The sequence below is a fragment of the Rhinopithecus roxellana genome, chromosome 1, assembly GCF_007565055.1.
Source record: "Rhinopithecus roxellana isolate Shanxi Qingling chromosome 1, ASM756505v1, whole genome shotgun sequence".
NCBI lineage: Eukaryota > Metazoa > Chordata > Mammalia > Primates > Cercopithecidae > Rhinopithecus > Rhinopithecus roxellana.
In genome coordinates this window covers 49,112,142-49,133,863 of record NC_044549.1, presented here as the reverse complement: position 1 = coordinate 49,133,863, position 21,722 = coordinate 49,112,142, and the positions used below count along the sequence as shown (strand labels likewise).

Here is a 21,722-nt window from a genome sequence, read left to right as displayed (position 1 = left end):
CCCAAGGCCCCCTCAGATGGTAAATGGTGCAGTGAGAACTCAGACTCCAATCTTGACCCTGCTCAGACCAGATCTTCACTCCACATCCAGGCTCTTCTCAGAACCCATACTGGCTTCCCAGCCAGAGGCCATGCCGCCATGCAGGCCAAGTCACCCCGTGTCTCGGTAAAGGCAGGATTAGGAACCTGAGCCGAGGAGCGCCGCCTTGGCACCACCTCTCCCATCTCTCTGTGCCCCGCATGGTGTCCCTAAACTGGGAGGAAGTGGCTGCACTTACCTGGAATATGGATCTTGAACTTGCCACTCTGGCCGAAGGCACTGTCGATGACGCCCAGTTCTCCAGTGGACAGGTGCACCTTGAGCCCCACGAAGAGCTGGATGTTGGTCTCCTTTTTAAACAGGGAGCGGCCGATCACACTGTAGTCATCCATCGCCTGTCCCCACACACCCAGCCACAGACAGAGGGTGTTAGTGGTGCACACTGAAAGAGCTGTGACTGTGTGCCTAGCCCCAGCTCTCCCGGGCTCTGGGCATGGCTGGCTGCTGCCTGCTCTAGGAACCCTGGGGGTAGCAGGACAATGAGCCCACCTAACAGATAACGAAATGCATGGGAGCAGGGCAGAAACCTGGGACTGGCAACTGCCACTGTAACAACGGGCCCTTCAAAACTGGCACGCTGTGAGCACTTTCCACAGAGAGCACCTCAGTCCCCATAGCAGCTCTGTGGCAGCACTTGACAGATGAGGAAATGGAGGCATGGCACAGTTATGTCATCTATCCAAGGTCACAGAGCACAGGGGGTAGAAGTAGCTTTGAATTCAAGCCCCTGTTGCAGGCCCCCCCACCCCCAGGGGGCCACAATGACCCAGCCTGTCCCCAGGGCACCTGCCTAGATAGCCAGCAGCACTCTCCTTGAAGCTGTCACAGTCACCCAGGCCACTCCTGAGCATGCATCCAAGGCCTTCTAGAACTGGCCTCCTCACTCCAGCTTCCCCTCCCACAGGAGCCCAGGAAAGCCTGGCCTTTGTCTCCCACCCGCTGCACACACCCCTATGCACGTTGGCCCGAGGCCTTACTCTTGTTCACTCTAGCTGTGCCTGGAAGCCCGTCTTGGCCTGGCCCACTTTTCCTCCACAGCCCTACCTCCTTTCCTCCATGACACCCTCCCTCAGTCCAGGTAGAATTGCTTGTTTCCCCTAGCCCCTGTTGGCCAGGCCTTTGCAGAGCTCGTATCTCCTGCTGGCCACGTTGGCCACTGCTGTCTCTTTGTGGGTGCCCAGGCTGAGAGGAGGGACACACATGTCTGTGAAAAAGTTAGCTTGGTGTAGCCCTGATTTCACCATGAGCTATGTTCATCCTGAACCTTCTCCTCAGAGGCTCAATCAGCAACTGGAAGTGTTACTCCCTCCCTTCTGAGTCTCTGGCAGCTCCAACCCAGGTACCGCTTTTGGGATGGCAGCATGGCCAGGTGGCCTTGCCTGCCCCGCCCAGCTCCTCAACCCACCCCTGCTCTGTAGATCCTACCTCCAGTAGCAAACTTGGGTCCCATGATAAGAAGAGCCCACCAGTCTGACAGCTGCTATGGAAATGAGCAATGCACATACAATCTGCACCATCAATTTCACTTCTAGGAATGCAACCCACTGATGTGCTTGCTGGAGAAGATGTCAGGATAGGAGATCCACCCAAGGTCACTCACTGCAGCAGTGTTTACAGCGGCAAAAGTTGACAATGACTTAGAAGTCCAGCCTGAGTTCAACAAGTGGAGCCCAGCCTCCAGAGGTGACGATGTGACCACAGAGAAGAGTAGGCAGCATGTACGGACAGATACAAAAACTCCTAGAGTATTGTGTTTCATGTTAAAAAGCAGAGTGCGAGGCATAGGGCATGTTGCAGGCTGTGTATGGATGGGGGCAGGGCAGGGGTGCATACACAGAAGTAATCAGGAGAAACTGATGTCTCCAGGAAAGGGAGCAGGGTGCCTGGGGACTTTTACCATATACCTTTTCTATCTTTGGCTACTGAAATACATGAATGCATCACCTATTCACAAATAAATTAATAGAATTTAAAAATGTAAAAACAAACCAAGAAGTGCATTTCTTCTACCCACACCAGGCGGACCTCCCATCCTCTCCTGACATCTCCAAAGACAGAATATTTTCCTTTGATGGCCTCTGGTCCAGCAAGGTTGACAATTGCAACTCCCCGTCCCCACCCAGGCAGCTTTCATTGGTTCTCATGCATTGTGGTCACCCCAGAGAGCTACTACTTGGGCCTCTGCATAGCTAGGCCCTAGGGTTACATCTGACTGAGATATAAGACCTGCCCTCCAGCACTGCAATGGCCAAGAAACAAAAAAGGCACAGTCCCTGGACTAAGAGCTTACAACTTTCTCAGAGAAACAGCTTGTAAGAGGCCCCACCAGGACCAAAGGGATAATACAGGCAGGTGTCCTTAGCAGAGCAGAAAGTTCTCAATAAGTCGATATTAATATTCTTGTTTTACTCCTACAAAAGCCTACCATGAAACAGGCCTGTAGCTGTGAACAATCACATGTGCTAGAGGAACATAACAGAATTCTCCCTCCACCCCACAGCCCACAGCCTTTGCACTTCTCAGCAACAGATCCTATGAGCGCCCCATCTCTGTGCAGCCCCTGGTGCCCAGCAGCACCCGGCCCAGAGCAGGCTCAAATCAAGGCCTGGTGCCTACAGCATCCCCTATGGCCCATGGCTCCCTCTTCCTATACTTCAGCCCCCACTCCTCTCCAATCTTCATCCTGCCCTGTCTCTCTTCAGAGCACAGATCGCCACCTGACGTTATGCCATTGACCTTATCTGTTTACTTGTTTATTGCTTCCAACCAGAGCACAAGCTCCAGGCAGAAACATGTCCCTCTCCTCCACAGCTACATTCCCTGTACATGAAACAGGCGCTTACTATCTATTCCTTGAATGTGTGAGTAAATGTTGAAAGAATACATGGCTGTAGTTGTTGTTACATTTGCAAGGCTCACTCATGCCTGTAGGCTTTTCTTTTCTTTTTTTTTTTTTTTAACAGCTTCATTCAGCTATAACTGATATACAATAACATGAACATACTAAAAGTAAATAATTGGATAAGTCTAAATTTGTGTATACATATACATGCCTGTGAAACCATCATCATGATCAAGCTAATGGACATATCTATCACCCCCTCATCCTCATGTCCCTCTGTTATGCCTCCCTCCCTGCCTGTGTGGTGCTCCTCTAATGCTAGTCCCAGCTTGTCCACTGGGGACTCTACTCCCACCTAAGGCCCACCTTGGGCATTTCCTCCTTCAGACAGCTTCCCTGACATTGCAGGCACCTCCTCTTCCCTTGGCCCCTAGGACTGAGGCCAAGATCCTCTGTTCTGAGAGCCTGGCCACTATGTCTTATCCCTGACAGCTGACCTGTCTGTCTCCCTCCTCGAACTGGGAGTTCTGCGAGGAAAGGGTTCCATGTACCTCATGTGGCCCCGACCCACCACAGGCTTGGTGAATGGGCGCTCACTGAGTGTGAGGAGGCCAACTGCACTAGTCCCATACATGGCATCAAGAAGACGACGCTGGGGGGTAGAAATACACTACTCAAGTGGCTATCCCAAGGATATGTCCTTGGGAGACACGATTCATCTGAGAGTGAGCCAACAGCCCAGCCTGGGCTAGTTTCCTCCTGTCTACCTGGGAGAACACAGTGACAGATCACTGTGCGGGCACAGTGACAGTCCCCAGTGCTGGTTCCCTCATGCTAAACACAGCAGGCCCACTGCTTAGCCTCCCAGTGGGCCTAGAGGCCTGGCTCCAGGGTAATCAGAGCCTGGGATGGCAGGCATGCTACCTATTAGCCTTCCAGAAGACGTTTACTACATCTTCTCCCCTGCCCCCTCTTTTCTTTTGGTTATAAAATATTAACTTTAAAAAGCTAAATGCCACAAAGACAGCAGAGGATCCATCTTTCCCCAAGCCAGGGTCTTGCAATGAGGGCAGACTAATTTTATTAACTTCAGGGGAACTTCAAAAAGCTCCAGGGCTTTCATGCCAGACAGAGACGACCCCAAAGTTAGTTTAAGTGCTACATAAACAAAAGACTAGGGCCAGGGGAAGCTGAGGGCTCCCAGCGTTCCTTGTTTATGTTCTCATCTGACCTAGTGGGCCAGTGCACAGGCTGGTCGGCCCCCGGAATCCTGCTGGTGTGTGGTGCAGCTCAGTTCACTGACCTACATTCCCACAATATTGTTTTAAGCATCCGGGATAAGGTGAGGAGCGAGTGGGCTTTTTCTGACCTTCTGAGGAGGGCCTCTGGGGCTGGAGTGGCAGTTTAGAAAGGATTTCAAGTTCAAAAGGAGTGTCTCTGTCACTCCTACTCTCTTGTTTTATGGCTTGGCTAGAAGACACAATAGTGCTGAGTGGGTGAAGCATACTCTCCTGCAAACTTCTGTCTCTGCAATTCCATTTGTTGGGGGAGGCACTGTGAGGGCAGGAGCTGGATGTCTGCACAGTCAGGAACCCCATGTGGTCTCGAGAGTGCTGGCAAGACTACCTGCTAGTGGCCCCACACTGTCATTTCACAGCAGCTGGGTGGATCTTTGCATCTGTGTCGGTCCCATAAAGGACACTGGCATTCTGGGCATGGCCGCCCCAGGGGAGGGGAGGCTGGGGAAGCAGAGAGAAGTCAGCAAGTAAACCCCATCTCCCTCTGACTCTCCCAATCCTTCACACTCTGCTCTCTCACCCCTTTCCCTGCAGCAGGTGAGTGGCAGTGTCCTCAGCCATGTCATGGGTGAGGTGCCCCCATATCATTATTTAATCTTTAGGAAAGCCCTGACAAGAACAGGAGGCTCAGTAAAGTGAAATGATTTGCTCAAAGTCATGCAGGTAGTGAGTGTGGCAATGCCCCATTCCAACTCAGACTGTCTGGATCCAGAGGCTGGTGCTTTTCCTGCCACAGGAAGGGCTGGGCTCTGTCTGCCAGGAGATGCCACAGCAGCAAATGAGGCCAGACGACTTTCTCCATCCTTTGGCTCACCAGAGCCATGCCATGACTGGCTGGACACAAATGGGCCTAGAAATCTGGCCCAGGGACACTGGGCAGCCCCATCCCTACCAGTCCCAGCTGTGGGAAACCCCAAGTCACTGCAGAAGACAATCCCCAAGTTCAGGGACCCCAGCCCCTCCCAGGTAATTTGGAAGGGAGGAGGAGAGGAGGGAAAGAGGGCAGATCCTGGCCCTCAAGATGCAGCACTTATAGTAGGGCCCAAACACGTCACCGTCACAAGATGTTCCAGCCCAGTCAGCCCCTGCTGCACTGAGAAGGACTGCACTGCTGTTGGAGGAAGGCTAAACTTTTCCCGCCTATGGTTATAGGGGCCAAGACGCAAACTACCCTTCCCATGAAATCCAAATAGTCAATTTCCAGTAAAGTAAGTCCTTACTTCATGTCATCAAAAGTTCTTAGAAACTGTTACTTTAAACAAAATAATGTACAGCAGGCCCTTAAATAATGTTGCTTTATTCAAAGTTATTTGAATATATATCAAAATTATTTTGTTATAACATTAATGAAAAAAATAAATTGGTTTTGTTATACATCCTCTCCCTTAAACTCACGGTTTCCAAGAAGCTAGTGACAATGTTAAGTGAGGATTTACTGTACAAGTCTCCATAACTGGAAAAAAATGGGCACACTGGAGACAACAGAAGAAGAGAAAAGGCACGGCACTGCTAGCACCACAGGTTAGAACCTGGACTCTGGAGCCAGACCACTTGCATTCAAATCCCAAGTTTGGGTGCCTAGGGACTCTGGCCAGAGGTCTAACCTCTGTGGATGCAGGCACCTTCATCTATATTATGGGGAAACAGAGTTGCTGGAGGTTTAAATGGGTGCAGGGGAGTACTTGTAAACAGTTGTTTTTGGTCTGGCCTCTGCCTGCCCCATCCCTGGGCAGAGCACTCTCCCTCCCTCAGGACTCCCTCAGACACACCACACAGAACTACAGGGGCAGCAGATGTAGGGCCTAGACTCAATGGCCGCCACCTGCAGATCTGAGAAGACATCGCTGACTAATGGAAGGCCCCCTCCAAGAGACTGCTGGCCTCAGAACCGGACAGAAGGTTGCACTGGGAATTGGCTACAGAGAAGCCTGTGTGCCTGTCTCTCAGCATAGCAGTGGCTTATCTACACCAGCCCCACCAGCTGGATGCGGGGAGGGGAGGAAGGCAGTCCTGGAAGGCAGAAGCTGGGCTGAGCACATTTTTGCATCTCCAAAACCTAGACCTCCAGAAATTACCACTGTGTGTACTGGGGGCGAGGACTCAGTGATTGTCAGCTGCATGAAACCTCATTTAATCAGAAGGAAGTCTGGCTAGAAAGAGGGAGACAGCCCTTCCTACAGGATGCTGTGAGGCCTACATCTCTGGAGAACTTCAGGAAGACCAGGGGTCATGATCTGTCCTGGGGGTCAGGAGGTGAGGACGGGGGAACATGGCTTTGCTCTGTCCTGTCCATCACTAGAAGGTGTGTGCATGCATGTGTTATGGTTGGGTTCTTCACCAAATTATAGACTCTTCCAGCTAAAGGAGAGAGACCTCAGAGATCAGACACAAGCACATCCAATAAGGAAAGACCTTCAGAGAACAGTTGGAGGGTTTTCATTTTGAAATCAATCATTGTGACATCAAACCAAAGGCAATGCATGTGGGATCTGCTCAGTAGGCCTTGCTTCTAGGGAACAATGCTGAATCCAGGTCAGCACAGTTACAACAATGGCGCTAAGTGGGGATTCTCACTGTCTGCATGAATAATTTGCTCTATTTATTAGCCTTCAGTCACTGGAGGGACTGAGCTCCTAAGGAGCAGTCACTGTGCACATGGAAGTCCAGGTGTTTGCTTATACGCCAGGTGAGTCCCCATTGTCCCTGGCCTTTGAACAGGGACTTGGCTGCCGGTGCACATAATTATGTCATTACATGTGTGTGTCTTTCTCTTTCAGGGCTTGGCTCCCATGATGAGGACTGGGAATTGCCCAAGCTGTGAAGTGACCATTCTAATTCAAATTGTAGAAGTGATATGAAGGAAGGCAGGAAAACCTGCCATGAAATGGAGGCCTGTGCCGACTCCAGGTATGCAGTGAGGAGAACCACGTGCGCAGGACAGGAATGGCTTGGGAGGCCTGACTTCTGACTCTGCCTCTTACAGCTCTACGACCTTGAGCAAGGGACTTCTCTGAAACTCAGTTTCTTCCTTGAAAAAGGCTATTGTTAGGATCAGAGGTGTTGATGTTGATGATAACACCTAAGACTTGACAGAGAATGATGACCCAGAGGAAAGAATCTCAATTAGTGGATGTCAAATTGTGGGAGAAGCTGAAGAATAAGACAGCATTTGGTGCAGGAGATCTCAGATGCACAGAAATCACAAGATCCAGTTATCTAATCTGCCCAAGAGAAGCCAGAAGAACAGAACATGTACTCAACACCAACCACATGCTTGGAGCTGCCCACAGCTCTCTGCTTCTCTCCCTCCTACCTGCCCCACCAGCGAAGTCCTCTTGGAAGACAGAAGCCAACAGTCCTTGGATCCAATGAGGAATGGGAAGAACTCAGAGGCTGCCTGATCACGGATGAGTCCCTTAAAAATGAGGTGTTAACTCTTCTAAGCCACTTGAAAGCCACCAGGATTGACAAATTCTGGAAGGGGCCCTAGGATGATGGTGTTATTCCAGTATCATCAGAAAACTTTCCCCACGGACAGTGCCTCCTCCTCAGTGCAGACCACGGTCTGGTGTGTTGGGAAGAGCAGAGGCCATAAAGTAGCCCAGGTCTCATCAATGCCTGACCAGCTCTTAAAGAAGAAACAGGTTCTGGGGGAGAGTGAATTGCCCACAGCCACACTGAGCTTGTGCCCAGCTCAGTCCATCAGTTTCCAGAACTGGCTCTTTCCAGCATGTCAAGTTGTCCTGCTCCTGTATCTCTATACAGGCAAAAAAGCAATTTTCAAAGGGAGGTGAACAAGCACTCCAGCAGCCAAGCACGATGCTTAGTTATCACACTCTGACACTGGAAGTCAGAAGAAAGGCTGAGGATTTGGGTTGGGACCAGAATACGAGGGCAGCCATTTGATCATCTCCCTGGGAAAAGAGCTTCTCAACCTCTGTTTCAGGGGAACCTCTGTTTTCTCAAGTAGCCTGGGAGCCAGTGTGGCCTTCAACCCTCTGGCAGGGACCCAGGGGTGTGAGGGCCAACAGAACAGGCTGAGTGGCCAGCTAGACCACAGCATGGCTTCCTGCAAGGGCAAGGGGCCCTGTAGCTGATCCGCTAGGGCCCACCAAGCCTGCCAGACCATCCCTGCTCAGAATGATGGGCCCAAGTTGTGCCAGAGGCAGGTCATAAGCCAGCCTGCACCCCAGGCCAGCATGCTCCCTGGTGTCCTGGGCACATTTAACAAGCCGTCGGCAGTGGAGTGGGGCAGAGCCAGGAGCCAGGAGGCAGCGCCGCTTCAGACTTCAAAGCTGGCGAGTGCTCCTGATGGCATCTGCGTGTTTACACTTGGTTGGGCCGATGCTGCCAGCTCCTGTGGCCCAGCCCTAAGGCCTTCCCTGACCGGCGCCAGTGGGTGCCAGACCCAGGATGGCTGGCACACCTGGCCTTACCCCACCGCTGTGGGAGGGGGACGTCGTCTGCTATCACCCTAGCTGGGAACCCAGGCATCTGCATTTCCAGAGGAAAGGCCAAATAAATAGTACCGATGATACCCACTGTTTACTCAGGACCCATTCTGTGCCAGGTGGAGTACTGAGCACGTTACATATAGCACATATACCTGCCATGCCCAGGGACCCAACTGCCAGCCAGCTAACATGCTAAGGTTGGGTATTGTCTTTGTCCTGCAGGTGGTGTAGACCTAAAACAGATTTCTGAGTAAGAGCTGGCAGGATCCCATTTGTTTTGCAGAAAATTACTGGGGTGGAGCTGTGCACGCTGCCAGGTGTAGGGAGGGCTGTGGTGAGACCCCTGAGAAGGTGGTGCCTTGGGGAGGTGAGGAGGGCATCCTGGGGCGTGGTAACAGTGAGAAGTCTGCTGTGGAAGCCAGCAGGTATTGCAGAGCACTCACTGTCCTAAGCACCAGACCCTCACCTGCCCCACCTCCTTCATGTTCACACAGTCCTGAGAAGTCGTGATTGTTGCTAGTGGAGAAGCCTGGCTCCATAGGGTGAGTGGCTGCCAGACCACTGAGCTCTGCGGCTCCAGACAGACCAGGTGCCCAGAGCCTCAGGGTGAGACTGGGATACAGAAGGGTAGGTGAGAGAGGCTGAGCCACCCCTTTCCAGGCTGCCTGGGCTGGCCCTGCTCCAAGGATTTATCTAGCACAGGTGACCTAGAACACCCCCGATAGCCCCCAACCTGCATCACTCCCCTTGCAGGGAAGGGCCTAGCTTCGATGGCTGGTCCTGCCTGCCTCTTTAAGCTCCTTGCTCCTGCCTTCCCAGATGCCTAGGGCCAGGCATTGCTTGGTCTCTATACTTTACAGAAGCAGTCCCTGGACCTGGAATGCCCCTCCTTCACCTTCCCGTTTCCCCCCACGGCCCCTAGTGTCTGAGCAGTGAACCTTGCAGTCTTACAAGATACATTTAAAAGGTCACCACTTTGTGCTTTTCCCTCACCAGCCTACTTCCTCCCACCTTGGCAGAGTTCCTTGTTTCCTCTCCTAGCCCTTTGCATATTCCTCTGATGCAGGCATGAGTCTCTGTCCTCGACTAGAAAGACCCAGTTTTCTATGAGGCTTTGGATCACCAGAGGAGGAGCAGCTGGTCTGAATCTGCATGTGGCTGAGATGCAAGTGACCTCCTGGGGACATGGCCCAGTGGTTCCAGCCTCAGCTTTCATACATCCTTCACCCCGCATCATTTTTGCTAGATCTTTGCATACCCGACCTACTATTTACCTAATATTTTTCTTTACATCTGCCTAGAAAGGAGACTTTATATAGTACCCTAAAGAAAAGAGTCACTAGCCATAAACAGAGGAAGCTAATGGTAAAAGTACATACAATGCAAAAAAAAAACCCCAAAGAATAATCCTAGTTACATACTATTGCTACTATAAGGCTCTGGAATCTTGGCCTTGTTTTCTATTTGTTAAAAAGCAGGTTAGAATGTAATACAGGAGTGTTAAAGACACCTTTGAACAAATCTAAAGCTTTCTCTGTAAAGTAATCAAAGGATTGAAAGAACACTGAAAAAGAGAAAAATGTTATTACTAAGAGATTCAACATTCTATGATAGTATGAGAAACAGCCTTAACCAAATGAGGAACAATTTACTGCTTGTTAATTCCCAAGCCTAGAATATGTGAAAGAATGAACACACACACAGGCATATGCACACCTTGTATCTCTCTCTCTCTCCATATCTGCCTATATCCACATATAACTGCTTTATTTCTAATTTTAGTGGTTCATGATTTTACTTTTTAAAATTTATTAGGGTTTTTTCTCTGTGGCCACAAATACAACTACAATCTAAGTTCCTTGTGGGCAGAGATTTTGTCTTTTTTCATTCACTGTTACATCCCTAGCCCTTAAGACAACACACAGTAGATGTTCTACAAATATTTGTTTAATGTCAACTGCTGAATATTCAGTTTTTGTAAATGTTCCATAGGCATAAAAAAAAGTGTATACTCTATTCAAGGAGTATAAGAGTTTACATGTATCTAAAAATCAAGCTTATTGATTATATTCTGCCTTTGTCCTTATGTCTAGTAGGCCTGATTTTAAAATATGGACTCTGCAGTACCACCCTATCATTATAATTCTATTTTTTATCAAGTTGTCCTTAGGTTTCTACTGTTTTTTTTTTTTTTTTTTTTTTTTTGAGACGGAGTCTCGCTCTGTCGCCCAGGCTGGAGTGCAGTGGCCGGATCTCAGCTCACTGCAAGCTCCGCCTCCTGGGTTCACGCCATTCTCCTGCCTCAGCCTCCCGAGTAGCTGGGACTACAGGCGCCCGCCAGGTCGCCCGGCTAGCTTTTTGTATTTTTAGTAGAGACGGGGTTTCACCATGTTAGCCAGGATGGTCTTGATCTCCTGACCTCGTGATCCGCCCGTCTCGGCCTCCCAAAGTGCTGGGATTACAGGCTTGAGCCACCGCGCCCGGCCTACTGTTTCGTTTTTATGTTTGGTGTGTACAAGCTTATAACCGAGACTTTTGTCGTTACATGACGTCCTTCTTTACCTTTGTCAGTCTTTTTCGTCTTAAATTTCACCTTGTCTGAATTTAATATTACCATTCATACTTACTTTTTGCCCATCTTCTTATTCTTAACCTTTGCTTTCCACTTTAAGTATATTTCTTATAAACAGCATATAACTAGATTTTGCACTTTAACCCAATCTCTCAGCCTCAGCATTCAAATAGAATTTGGCCATTCACATTTAGTGTAATGACTAATATTTAATGTTGTTCCTTCTGTTATTATTATTATTTATTAACATTGTTCTTTTTTCCTTATTTTTATTGGTTTAATCAAATTTATTCCAGTTTCTCCTCCGTGAATGTGAAAGTGCTATTACATTGTCATTGCATTCTTACAGTTTCTTTACCTTTCTCTGTACTCAAAATCTTGCATATTTTTCTATATTTTTACTTTGAAACAGGATACCAGCTATTTCCCTTAACACCATATGTTCTAGTAGTCTTTCCTAAACCCTCTCCCAAGATTAGCCATTTAGAACACTTTCACTTCTTTTCTTCTCCCGCTCAGGTGAGACCTCTGGGTGTCTCTACCAATCTAAGCTCCCTCTTCTTCTTCTTTTTTTCTTCATTAACCCTTTACTACAAGTCATACTCTTATAGAAGTACATGTGGACTTATGTGAAAAACTCAAATGTATCCAAGAATAAAAAACACAGCACATAAAGTAGTATATGCACCCCAGTGTTAGCACCAGAGGCAGCGGGCGCCCAAGAAAAAGCCTAATTCCTAAAGACGCTGAGAGAGTTTAATGCTTTCAGCTGCAGATAATTATTAGAAATTTCCTTGCAGGATGCTCATTCTATTTCAAGAGCCCTATTAACCATTCATATCAGGGGCTGGAAACTGTAGCCAAAGGGTCAAATTTTTCCTGCTAAGGTTTTGTATGGCCTGTGAGCTAAAAAGGGTTTTTATATTTTCTCATGGGTTGGAGAATATCAAAAGAATATTATTTTGTTACATGTGAAAACTATATAAAATTTAAATTTCAATGTTCACAACAAAAGGTTTTATGGGAACACAGTCATGCCCATTTGTTTACATATTGTCTATGGCTGCCTTTGTGTCACAGTGGCAGAGTTGAGTACTTGGGTCTGAGACCTGATGAGGTGCTCAGTAAACTACAGATGATGGTAACATAGTTATAACTTGCAGTGCCTCACCCAGTGACACATTTTATTTATTTATTATTTTATTACTGGTGTGTATCCATCACATGAAAACAAGAAAAGTGGACTTCAAATGTCACACTTTTAAGGCTCAGTGGGTATGGATTATTATTTTATCAAATTACATGGCAAAGTACTGTGTTTGTTATTAGTTGTGTTAACAGAATATGAGATACACTGACATCACAATATTCCCAACTCACAGAAAAACAATGTCAAAAAAGAGAAAACTTAAAACAGTATATTTCATCATAGCAGACACGCAAAACAATAAAAAATGAGAATGAGGCTGCAACCAAAGTAGGTTTCTGGGTGGCTCATTTGTCAGCCAAGCAAGGAAAGCCATTTACCAATGGTAAGTTAATTAAATTGTGTTTGATCGAAGCAGCTGAAAGAAGAATCCAGAGAAAATAAGCTTGTTTAAGATTATTAGATTTGGGGCAAAAGCAGTTGCTTAGGTTTGGCCCATGGGCCCTAGTTTGCTCTATGTAATACTAATGAGTTAAGCCACAACTGGTAGGGTATCTGACCACCTTCCAGTGTGAGCCAGTGATAAAGAGCACAGGAAATAAAAACACAGTCTGGAGAGGCTTGGAAATTAGCATCTTCTGTTTTCCAATAACTGTCCTCAGCATCACATATTTACATTATGCTGTTATTTTCTTTCTAGACCATATTACAAAGTGTCTAATTTACTGTTCACTACCAACCTCCCCTACGAAGACAAGAACTTTGTCTATCTTGTTGTATGCCCAGTGCCTGGCACAAACGAAGGAACTCAGTAAACATCTGAATATACGAATGAAGGATGCCTTTATGGGAAATGGGCTCAGAAGGCCTATATGCCTTAAGCCTCCCTGGTGGAAAGTGCTCACTCAGCACATAGGTATAGTGCCAGGGTCTCCCTTCGTGATGAACTGAGATAGCTCAGAGGCCCAAACCCAGGTTCTAAGAAGGCTAACTGTGCTTGAGGAGTAGATGTGCTGGCCTTGCCCCGAATCACAGAGCAAAGGCTGGGTGCTGGCTCACCATGGTGGTGGAGATTCTGCCCAAGAGACTAGATTTTACCTTTTCAAGATTCTCTGATCTCCCAGAAACTTCTTTGAATAGAGACATGACCAGGAAGCTGACTGGTAGCTGTGATGTGCCCAGGAATCTTTAGAGTCAGCCAAGCATGGTGGGGAAAGAAGAGCACAGGGCACTTCTCTGGCCCCTGCACTGGATAATCACACCCATGAGTCTGCCTGACTCTTACCCCTCCCTCTTCAACCAACACTGGGTGGCTCCTGATAGGGACCAGGGGGATTGGCTCCTGTGCTTCAAAGAGAAATAATGGAGTCCCAGGGAAAAGAGTGGACCCACGCTCCAGGCATTATTATTTTGACTCTAAGAGCTTAAACATGAATAATGATAAAACAATAAGGATGCCGTAGGAGACAAGCACTGAGGTGAGAGCCTTATGTGCAATCCCCCATCTCACCTTCATCTAACCCTGGTGCAGCACTGTGAAAATTCCCACTTAACATGGAAGTCTCACGGCCTGCCCAACTTTTCACACTAGCAGGTGGTAAGGCTGGGAGTAAAGCCCAGGCCTGCACATTGGATCAGTCTGTCAGATGGCTCAGCCCCTGGTCAAGCAAGATGATCTGAAAATCTCTGGGTGATCTGGGGCCTATCAAAGCAAACAGGGCTGCCCCTTTGGAACAAGCCCAGCCGATCACTCATGAGCTGCACTAGCAACACTACCTTCTTGCTTCACCTGATGAGAGTCGGCTCTTACATATGAAGCCACAAGCTATGATGGCTCTTTCAAAACAACCTGATGAGGTCAAGACCATCCTTCGAAGGAATGAACAACTGAGATTAAATGGCTGCCCAAGGTGTACAGCTATTTTGTGGTGCAGCAAGGGCTTGAGCCTACTCTATATGATCTCTAAGCTCAACCTCACCAGGAAGGAAAGTCTCCCACCAAGGAGATTCCAGCTTTTCAAGAGAACGCAGACTCTTTTGACACACTGGGCAAGAACCTGTCTGACAAAGTGGAACTTTCATGACTCAGAGACCAGCTAGTTCTGAATTCAAACTCCAGCTTTACTACCCTGTGACCTTGGGCAGGTCACTTCACATTTTTCAGGCTGGTTTCCAGTCTGGCTGCCTTTGGGGAGGGGACCTGGGTTTGTAGGAAGAAAACTTCCTTACACTGAATAATTATTGCCTTGTTTGAAATTTTTTACCATGTGCACACACTACTTTTCCTAAATATTTGCACATAATTTAATTGATTTAATTGGGGAAAAATGAACATAGGAAAAATAATGACCTCTTCCTCAGGGTTATTAAAAGGTTTCAAAATAAAGTATGTAGCTAGTAAAGGTGCACAGTATATGCTTAATCAATAGAGTGGTGACAGGGTGGAGGGAGGAGGGAGGCAGGCTCATTCCTTCCCTGGGGCCCAGAGGAGAACATGTGGCACAGAAGTCCCAGCCTACAGCCAGCTCCTAGCATTAAGGCAGGTGCCCATTCAGCTAGAGCCTCAGGGGGGTGCGAGTTGAGGGAGCTGCTCCTAGCCTGGGCACCCATGCCCTTTCCTCTCTTGCGGAGCCTTAGGAATCCCCTCTTCCCTGATCAAAGCCCTGGGCTCATAGGATCTCACCTCTGCACATATCCACAGTCACCCCATGCAGTTGTCCCTAGTTGGAGCAAGCCTGTCTCTGCTCAGGGTTGTCTATGTGGGATTTGGACTCAGCTTCTGTGGACTGCCTGCAGTTCTTGTGCTTCCACTTCCAGGCTCCCTGGACTGAGCAGGAAAATGCTGGTGGTCCCAGTGATGCCCCAGGTTGGGGGCAGGACATAGGTCAGCATGTCTCCTGGCCCCTCCCTCAGCCCTTCAGAGGCATGAGTCACTGCAGCCATATGTTTACTTGCTCCTCACAGACTCTCCCTCCCAGTTCTCAAAGGAAGTGACTGCTGCACCGCTGCTGACAGGCCTGAGTGGGAGCAATTAGACCCAGGAGCCACACCAATTGGGATATTATTCTCTCATAGATATTTTACTATAGAATAATTATACTCCAAACACTGCTAATAAATCAGGCTAGACAAACGAGTGACACACACTTTATCACCTTCATCTTCAATCAGCATCTCAGGGCTGGCCTAAGGCTGATGGAGCCCTGAGCAGGCCCCAGCGGCCCCACAGAGCTAAGGCTCCAAGCTCTGGGTCTGGGGCAAGGGAGAGGAAGGGATTGCTCCTCAATCCCCTACTTCAGGGCAGGTCTAGGTACAGGGGCAGGAAAAGAAGAGGGCCAGGGTGGAGCACCCAAGAAAAACCTAAGAAAAGGAGAAAGGGAGGGGAAGGGGCTGCAGTGACAGAATCCCAGACGAGAAAACCCGTGGATTTTTCTCCTAGAGGAGAAAACCTGTGGACGGAGACATGGAGTGGAGGGTGGGAGATGGAAGCCCACCACATGTGACACTGTGGATGGGCCAGATTTGTGCTGGCACCTGCACTAAGCCTGGGGGACCTCATTAGGTTCCTGTGAGGAACTGAGGTGCTTGCTGAAAGCCTCAGGGCAGACCCTGAAGCTCCTGCTAGAAGCCTGAGCCCCCGACAGTGGGGTTGCCAGCACTCTGTGCTCTTCGAGCCAGTCAAAACTCAGTCATGTCCCAGTACAGCTACGGCTGATCTGCTCGGGCCCACAGCCAGGGAGCCAGCCAAAAGAGACGGTGAGGTTTGGTTGTCCATCCATCCTGCCTTCAAGGCCCGATGGGCATGGATTCCCACTCAGTGCTGTGTAGACAGCTGCTAGGGATGGATGCCCCATGGGAGGAGGTGATTACACCACTTTAGGGGAGACCACCATGTTCTGTCCACCCTAGTGGCAGGCCCATCCCACCCAGCACCGGGCCCAGGTGCTGATGCACCACAGGACCAGCCAAGGGAGGCCCAGGGCCCAGTCTGAGTCTCCGGGGACAGAGCAGGCACCACCCTGAAAGCGCAAGGCCAAGGGCCACCCAGCAAGGCACAGCCAGGGCCTCATCCTACCTCAACTAGACTGGCTCACTTACATACTTAAAGCCTGCATCCAGCGATGGTGAACTTCAGGTACCCTAGGTAGCCAGGGGCTGGACCTCCCACTGTGTCAGCTTCCTGTACCTTCCTTCCTCTTGCTCTCTGGCATCCTTAGCCCCTTCCCCTTAGTCCACAGATGAGGAAAGACCTGGCCACCATTAGCCCCTTCCCCTCAGTCCACAGGTGAGGACAGACCTGGCCTGGCACCACTGATGGGCAGTGTTTCCCTCTGGACATGAGCAGCTTCCAGGGGCATGTGGGCAGAGCCCAGCTGGATGGAGGTACAGTGCCCACCAAGGGCAAGAGAGTGGGGCCTGGTCAGGGCAGCAGGCCAGGGAGGCCAGTGCTAACCGCTGCCATCTGGCACTGGATGTGGGGGAGCCCAGACTTGCTCAGACCCATGGGGGTCACATCTATCACATAAATAAGCAGGGGTGGGAGAGCCAGGTGGGGTTGGTTACAGTGGGGGTCCCCCTGCCTAGGTGCTGGCACTGGCTCTGTGACTGACCAGCTGAGAGAACTGTGGCCACTTGACCACAAGGCGTCAGATGCCTTGTCCAGAAACTAGAGGTTGGCACCAGAAGGTCTCTGAGGGCCTTTCTGGCTCTAATCACAGATGTCAGGCCATAGATCCCGGCTGCCCGAGCAAGAAGGAAAGGGGTGTGGGGGCAAGCAAAGGCATGCTCACCCGCTCCACGAGGCCATGCTTGTGCTTCAGCTTGTACACCTTCAGCCTGGGCAGGAAGCTGTCAGCATAGTTCCTGTCCTCCAGCCCATGGAGCAGGATGCCATGGAAGGCTAGCCGGCACGTGTTGGTGTGAATGTCCGCATCTAGCCTGGAGCCAATCACCAGGCACAGCCGAGGGCAGGTGACAGGCTTCTCAAACTCCACCAGGGCCCACTGCTGCCGAGGACAACGGCCCTCTGTGGCCTGGCCGGCCTTCTTGTCGGCCTCATCATTGTTTGTCACTGCTGGTGCCAAATCCTTGGATAGGTACTGCTCCTGGAAGAGGTATTCTTGAGAGAAGTCGAAAGAGTCCAGTATAGGCTCCTGGTCAAAGTTATCTGGAGCAGGGGTGAAGAACATCAACCGGCCCATGACTGTTTCATGGCCCACTGTAATGTGGAACTTGGCCTTGGTTTGCAGGGGCCCCCGGAAATATGGTATCTTTTCCACAGAGATGAGGGCCGCATGGACAGTATGCAGGGACTCAGGGGCACACACCAACCCGCGCTCCAGCAGCTTGGGGTCAAACTGGGTGACGCAGATACCCAGCCGGTCTCCTTGCATAGCTGAAGTGATGGGCATGTGGAACATCTGCATGGACTTTACCTTCTTCACCACCTGATGGGGAGCAAGCAAGAGAGCACATGAAACCAACAAGCCTCGGGGCTGTGGGGAGGAGAGGGGAGCTGGAGCTAGAGAATCCTGGGCTTACCACCACCTGCAGGCACCATGAGGACCAGCCAAGGTGGGTCTGGGGCCCAGGTACACTCTCCTGGATCAGAGCAGGTACCACACTGGAAGCACAAGGCCGAGGGCTGCCAGCAAAGGCCAGGGCCCCACTCTCCAAGTCTCACTGTTCTTCCGGGAGGAAGGCAGGGTTCATAGCAGCCAAATCCCTGACTACCTTAGTTCCCTTCACCCCGGCTCCAATCCAGGCTCCAGTCCCTCCAAGTTCCTCCCTTCCATCAATCACGCCAGCATTTTCCAGCCCTCTGTCCAGGTTTGCCTGCCTCCTCCCTCGAGAATGGCCTCCCCAGCTGCTCAGCTGGCCAAGCTGTGCCCATCTGCCCTCTAAAGCCCAGGACAAACACCACTGCTGTGGAAAGCCTGCCCCAACTCCCAGTGGCAGAACTTGTCCCTGACTCCTTAGTGGTAACCCAGCCCTTCTGAATCCCACAGCCTGCTACACGGTCACTGTCTATTGTGTATCTGCTGCCTGCTGGCCTGTGGGTAGCCTAGGGCAGGAACTCTCTTCATTCATTCAACACATATTCCCAGAGTGCCTATTGTGTGCCAGGCACTGTTCTAGGGGAAGAAATACAATGATCTCTGTTTCCAAAGAGCTTAATATCTAGAAACAACAGCAACAAAATTACCTATATAGGAAAATTTATATATATTAATTCAATTTATATCAATATAAAATTAATATATAAATTGCATGCATGCAATATATATTTTTATAGATATATTTTTTACAGACAACATATGCTGTAAAGAAAACAATGCAGGGTGATGTGATAGAGAAGGCCTGGGTGGGGTGTTGGTCTCGCAGAAGTGAGTTTGAGCTAAGACCTTAGCATAAGAAGCAGGTAGCTGTGTGAAGACCCAAAGAAAGACAGCTCTAAATGGGGGAACTGATAAGTGCAAGCCCTAAGAGGGCAGCAGCTTGGTGAGTCTGGGAATACACAGAGGCAGGAGGGCTGCAGCAAGCGTTGGGAGGGAGACAGCAGGGAGGGAGGTTGATATGGTTTGGCTGTGTCCCCACCCAAATCTCATCTTGAATTGTAGCTTCCTTAATTCCCACGTGTTGTGGGAGGGACCTAGTGGGAGATCATTGAATTGTGGGGATGGTTTCCCCCTTACTGGTAGTGAATGAGTCTCACTAGATCTGATGGTTTTATAAGGGGAAACCTCTTTAACTTGGTTCTCATTCTCTCTCTTGCCTGGTGCCATGTAAGACATGCCTTTTGCCTTCCACCATGATTGTGAAGCCTCCTCAGCCACATGGAACTGTGAGTCCATTAAACTTCTTTTTTTCTTAAAATAAATTACCCAGTTTCGGGTATGTCTTTATCAGCAGCGTGAAAATGGACTAATACAGAGGTCAAGGCTTGGGCCCCACAGTAGAGTGCAAGGCCCGGAAGTCACTGGAGGAGTTTAGGCAAAGGAGTAACCTGATCTTATCTCTGTTTCTAAAATATCACTGACTACTATACTGGGCAGATTTCTGCATTCACAGTTTGTAAATCAGGAACAGACATAGAAAAGTCTCCAATAAAAGTTCCTGAAATGAATGAACATTCCTACCTATGATCCACTCTCTCTGAGATGAGAGGAAACTGTGTTCATGGATTTTTAATGAAGCAGAGAAATATGTAACGTATTTCAGAAAACCTGCCATCAAAAATAGTTAAACTAAAGAGAATGTTGACACTTAGGTTGCATGCATCCCTGTCTACCAAGTCGGGGTGTGCGAACACTCATTTTCTCCCTGGATAAAGGGAGAGTGTGTTGCTAATGGCCCATGAGCCCAGGACCTTTCCTGGAGAGCCATAATACTCAAGTGTTTGTTTAAAGATCATTAACTACCTAACCAGAGGTCAGGGGGCAGAGAAAGTGAGACACACAGTGTCAAAAGCCACAACCAAGATCAATCACAAAGAAACAGAAAACATCTCTGAAATGGTCTGAAAAGGCAACGGGAGAATGAGATTTTTGGGAACATTACTCAGAGTCATTGGAGAGTATCACCTTACACTAAGCGTTGTCTGCCCAGTGAGGTGGGGCCCAGGTCACAACTCTTCCCTCCCAGGCGCCGGCAGCAGCCTGTGCGGCTTTCTAAAACGTTTCTCTGATAAAGCAATTATTTGTCACCAGCTCCTATGTGGGCTCCCATCGTCTACCTCATGGCTTTCAAAGCTTGTCATGGTCCTGCTATGAGCAGGAAGATCCTCTGGTCAGCTGGAATTCTATGGGGACTCCCTGTGACGGGTGGGGGTCTCCAGGTAACCCTGTCACTGCCCCACAAGGCAATCTGCTGAAAAGCCTCGCTCACAGGGCTGAGCCCCCACTCCTTAGCCCAGCCACCAGGAAGCCTCCTCCACACAGCCCAACTCCATAGCCTTTTCGGCCCCACATTCTCCCCAACCCTGAAACCGTAGCCAAGTGACTCTTGAACGATTCCTTGTAAATGCTGTGCTTCTGAATGTCTCTGGGCTTTGCCCCTGTGGCTGCTCCCTGGGATTTCTTCCACTGGCAAATTCCCATTCATCCCTAACCCCTGCTCCCACAGACCTCCTAGACGGGCTTCCCTGATAACTCCAGACATAGCTGACCACCGGAACCTGACTCACTGTTTGGTCACCACTACTTTACAGGTCAGCCCCTGCCTCTGTGTGCCGACAGATTTCAAACATATACTCAACACGCATGAGCTCACTGCCCCCTCTGCCCCTGAACTACATTATCGATAACTCATATCTACCTGTGGGGTCCTCCCCACCCAGCTCTCCCACCTGCGCCAGCGGGAGGGAGCCGCTGCCTTGAATTTGGCGCACAGTATTCCCTTTCTTTTTATACACAAGTGTGTATGATTGTGTAGTGGCTCACTACATATGTAGTACACATTCCTATTCAGTAATTTGCTTTGTTGTATAAGTTTCTAAACTGTATGAATGAGGCATCATGCCAGTTATGATACTAAAAATCTGTGCACACGGTGCGTGCAACTGCAGCTCATTTGCTGCCGATGCCATCTGCTGCACCCTGTGTATTTAGCACGACCTGGGCTCCTACTGATGTGCACTGGGGGTGTTTCCAGTTCTTTGCTGGAAAATGCTGCAATGAATTTCTTCTGTTACAAGGATCCTGCGTGGGCACATGTGCAAGGGTTTCTCAAGGACACACTTCCTGGAGTTGAACTGCTGGACTGCAGGGTGAGTGGGTGTTCAACTTTGCTAGGTAGATAAATCAACTTCTACCAATAAGGCCCAAGACACCCCATCGATACACATCTGCTCCAACATTTGGCACTGCCAGATTTCTTAATTTTGGCCTATCAAATGTGTATATGTTCCCTTCTAAATCCCGAAACAAGGACTGTGCTCTCCCTATGCTGCATCCTCAATGCCCAGCACAGGGGCTGCTGAGAAACCTGGTTGTGACAGGTCTAGATAAATGCCCAGCCCCTCTGAAGAGAATGACTGCATCAGGTTCTGGAAGAGAAATGCCCCTTGTGGCAAAACCATACCTGGCAAAGCACCGAGCTGAGATTCCAGACCTGCCAGGGCTTGAGCGAGATCCTTGTGTTTATGAGCCTTCCTGTGAGAGAGGGCGGCCAGGGGCCTCATGCTGCCCTGACGCCCCCTCCCGCTCCTCCTCCCTATCAAGCTGAACGCCAAGCCGGCTTTATTCAAAGCATGTTCTCTTTTCAACAGGGCTTGTGTTCTCAGGACTGAAATCATAAAGAATGCCTTACC

General features: G+C 49.5%; 1 protein-coding gene across 2 annotated transcripts in view; it reads right to left on the bottom strand.

Annotated features, from left to right (window-relative positions):
• EEFSEC (eukaryotic elongation factor, selenocysteine-tRNA specific) overlaps positions 1-21,722 on the bottom strand; it is a 256,464-nt gene that overhangs the window by 48,392 nt on the left and 186,350 nt on the right. For both annotated transcript variants that reach the window (XM_030942640.1, XM_030942646.1), the window contains 2 exons: positions 17,203-17,859; positions 278-434 (listed from right to left, as the gene is read on the bottom strand). In XM_030942640.1, the coding sequence (XP_030798500.1) occupies positions 278-434; positions 17,203-17,859 (814 nt within the window). The remainder of the gene's footprint in view (positions 1-277; positions 435-17,202; positions 17,860-21,722) is intronic.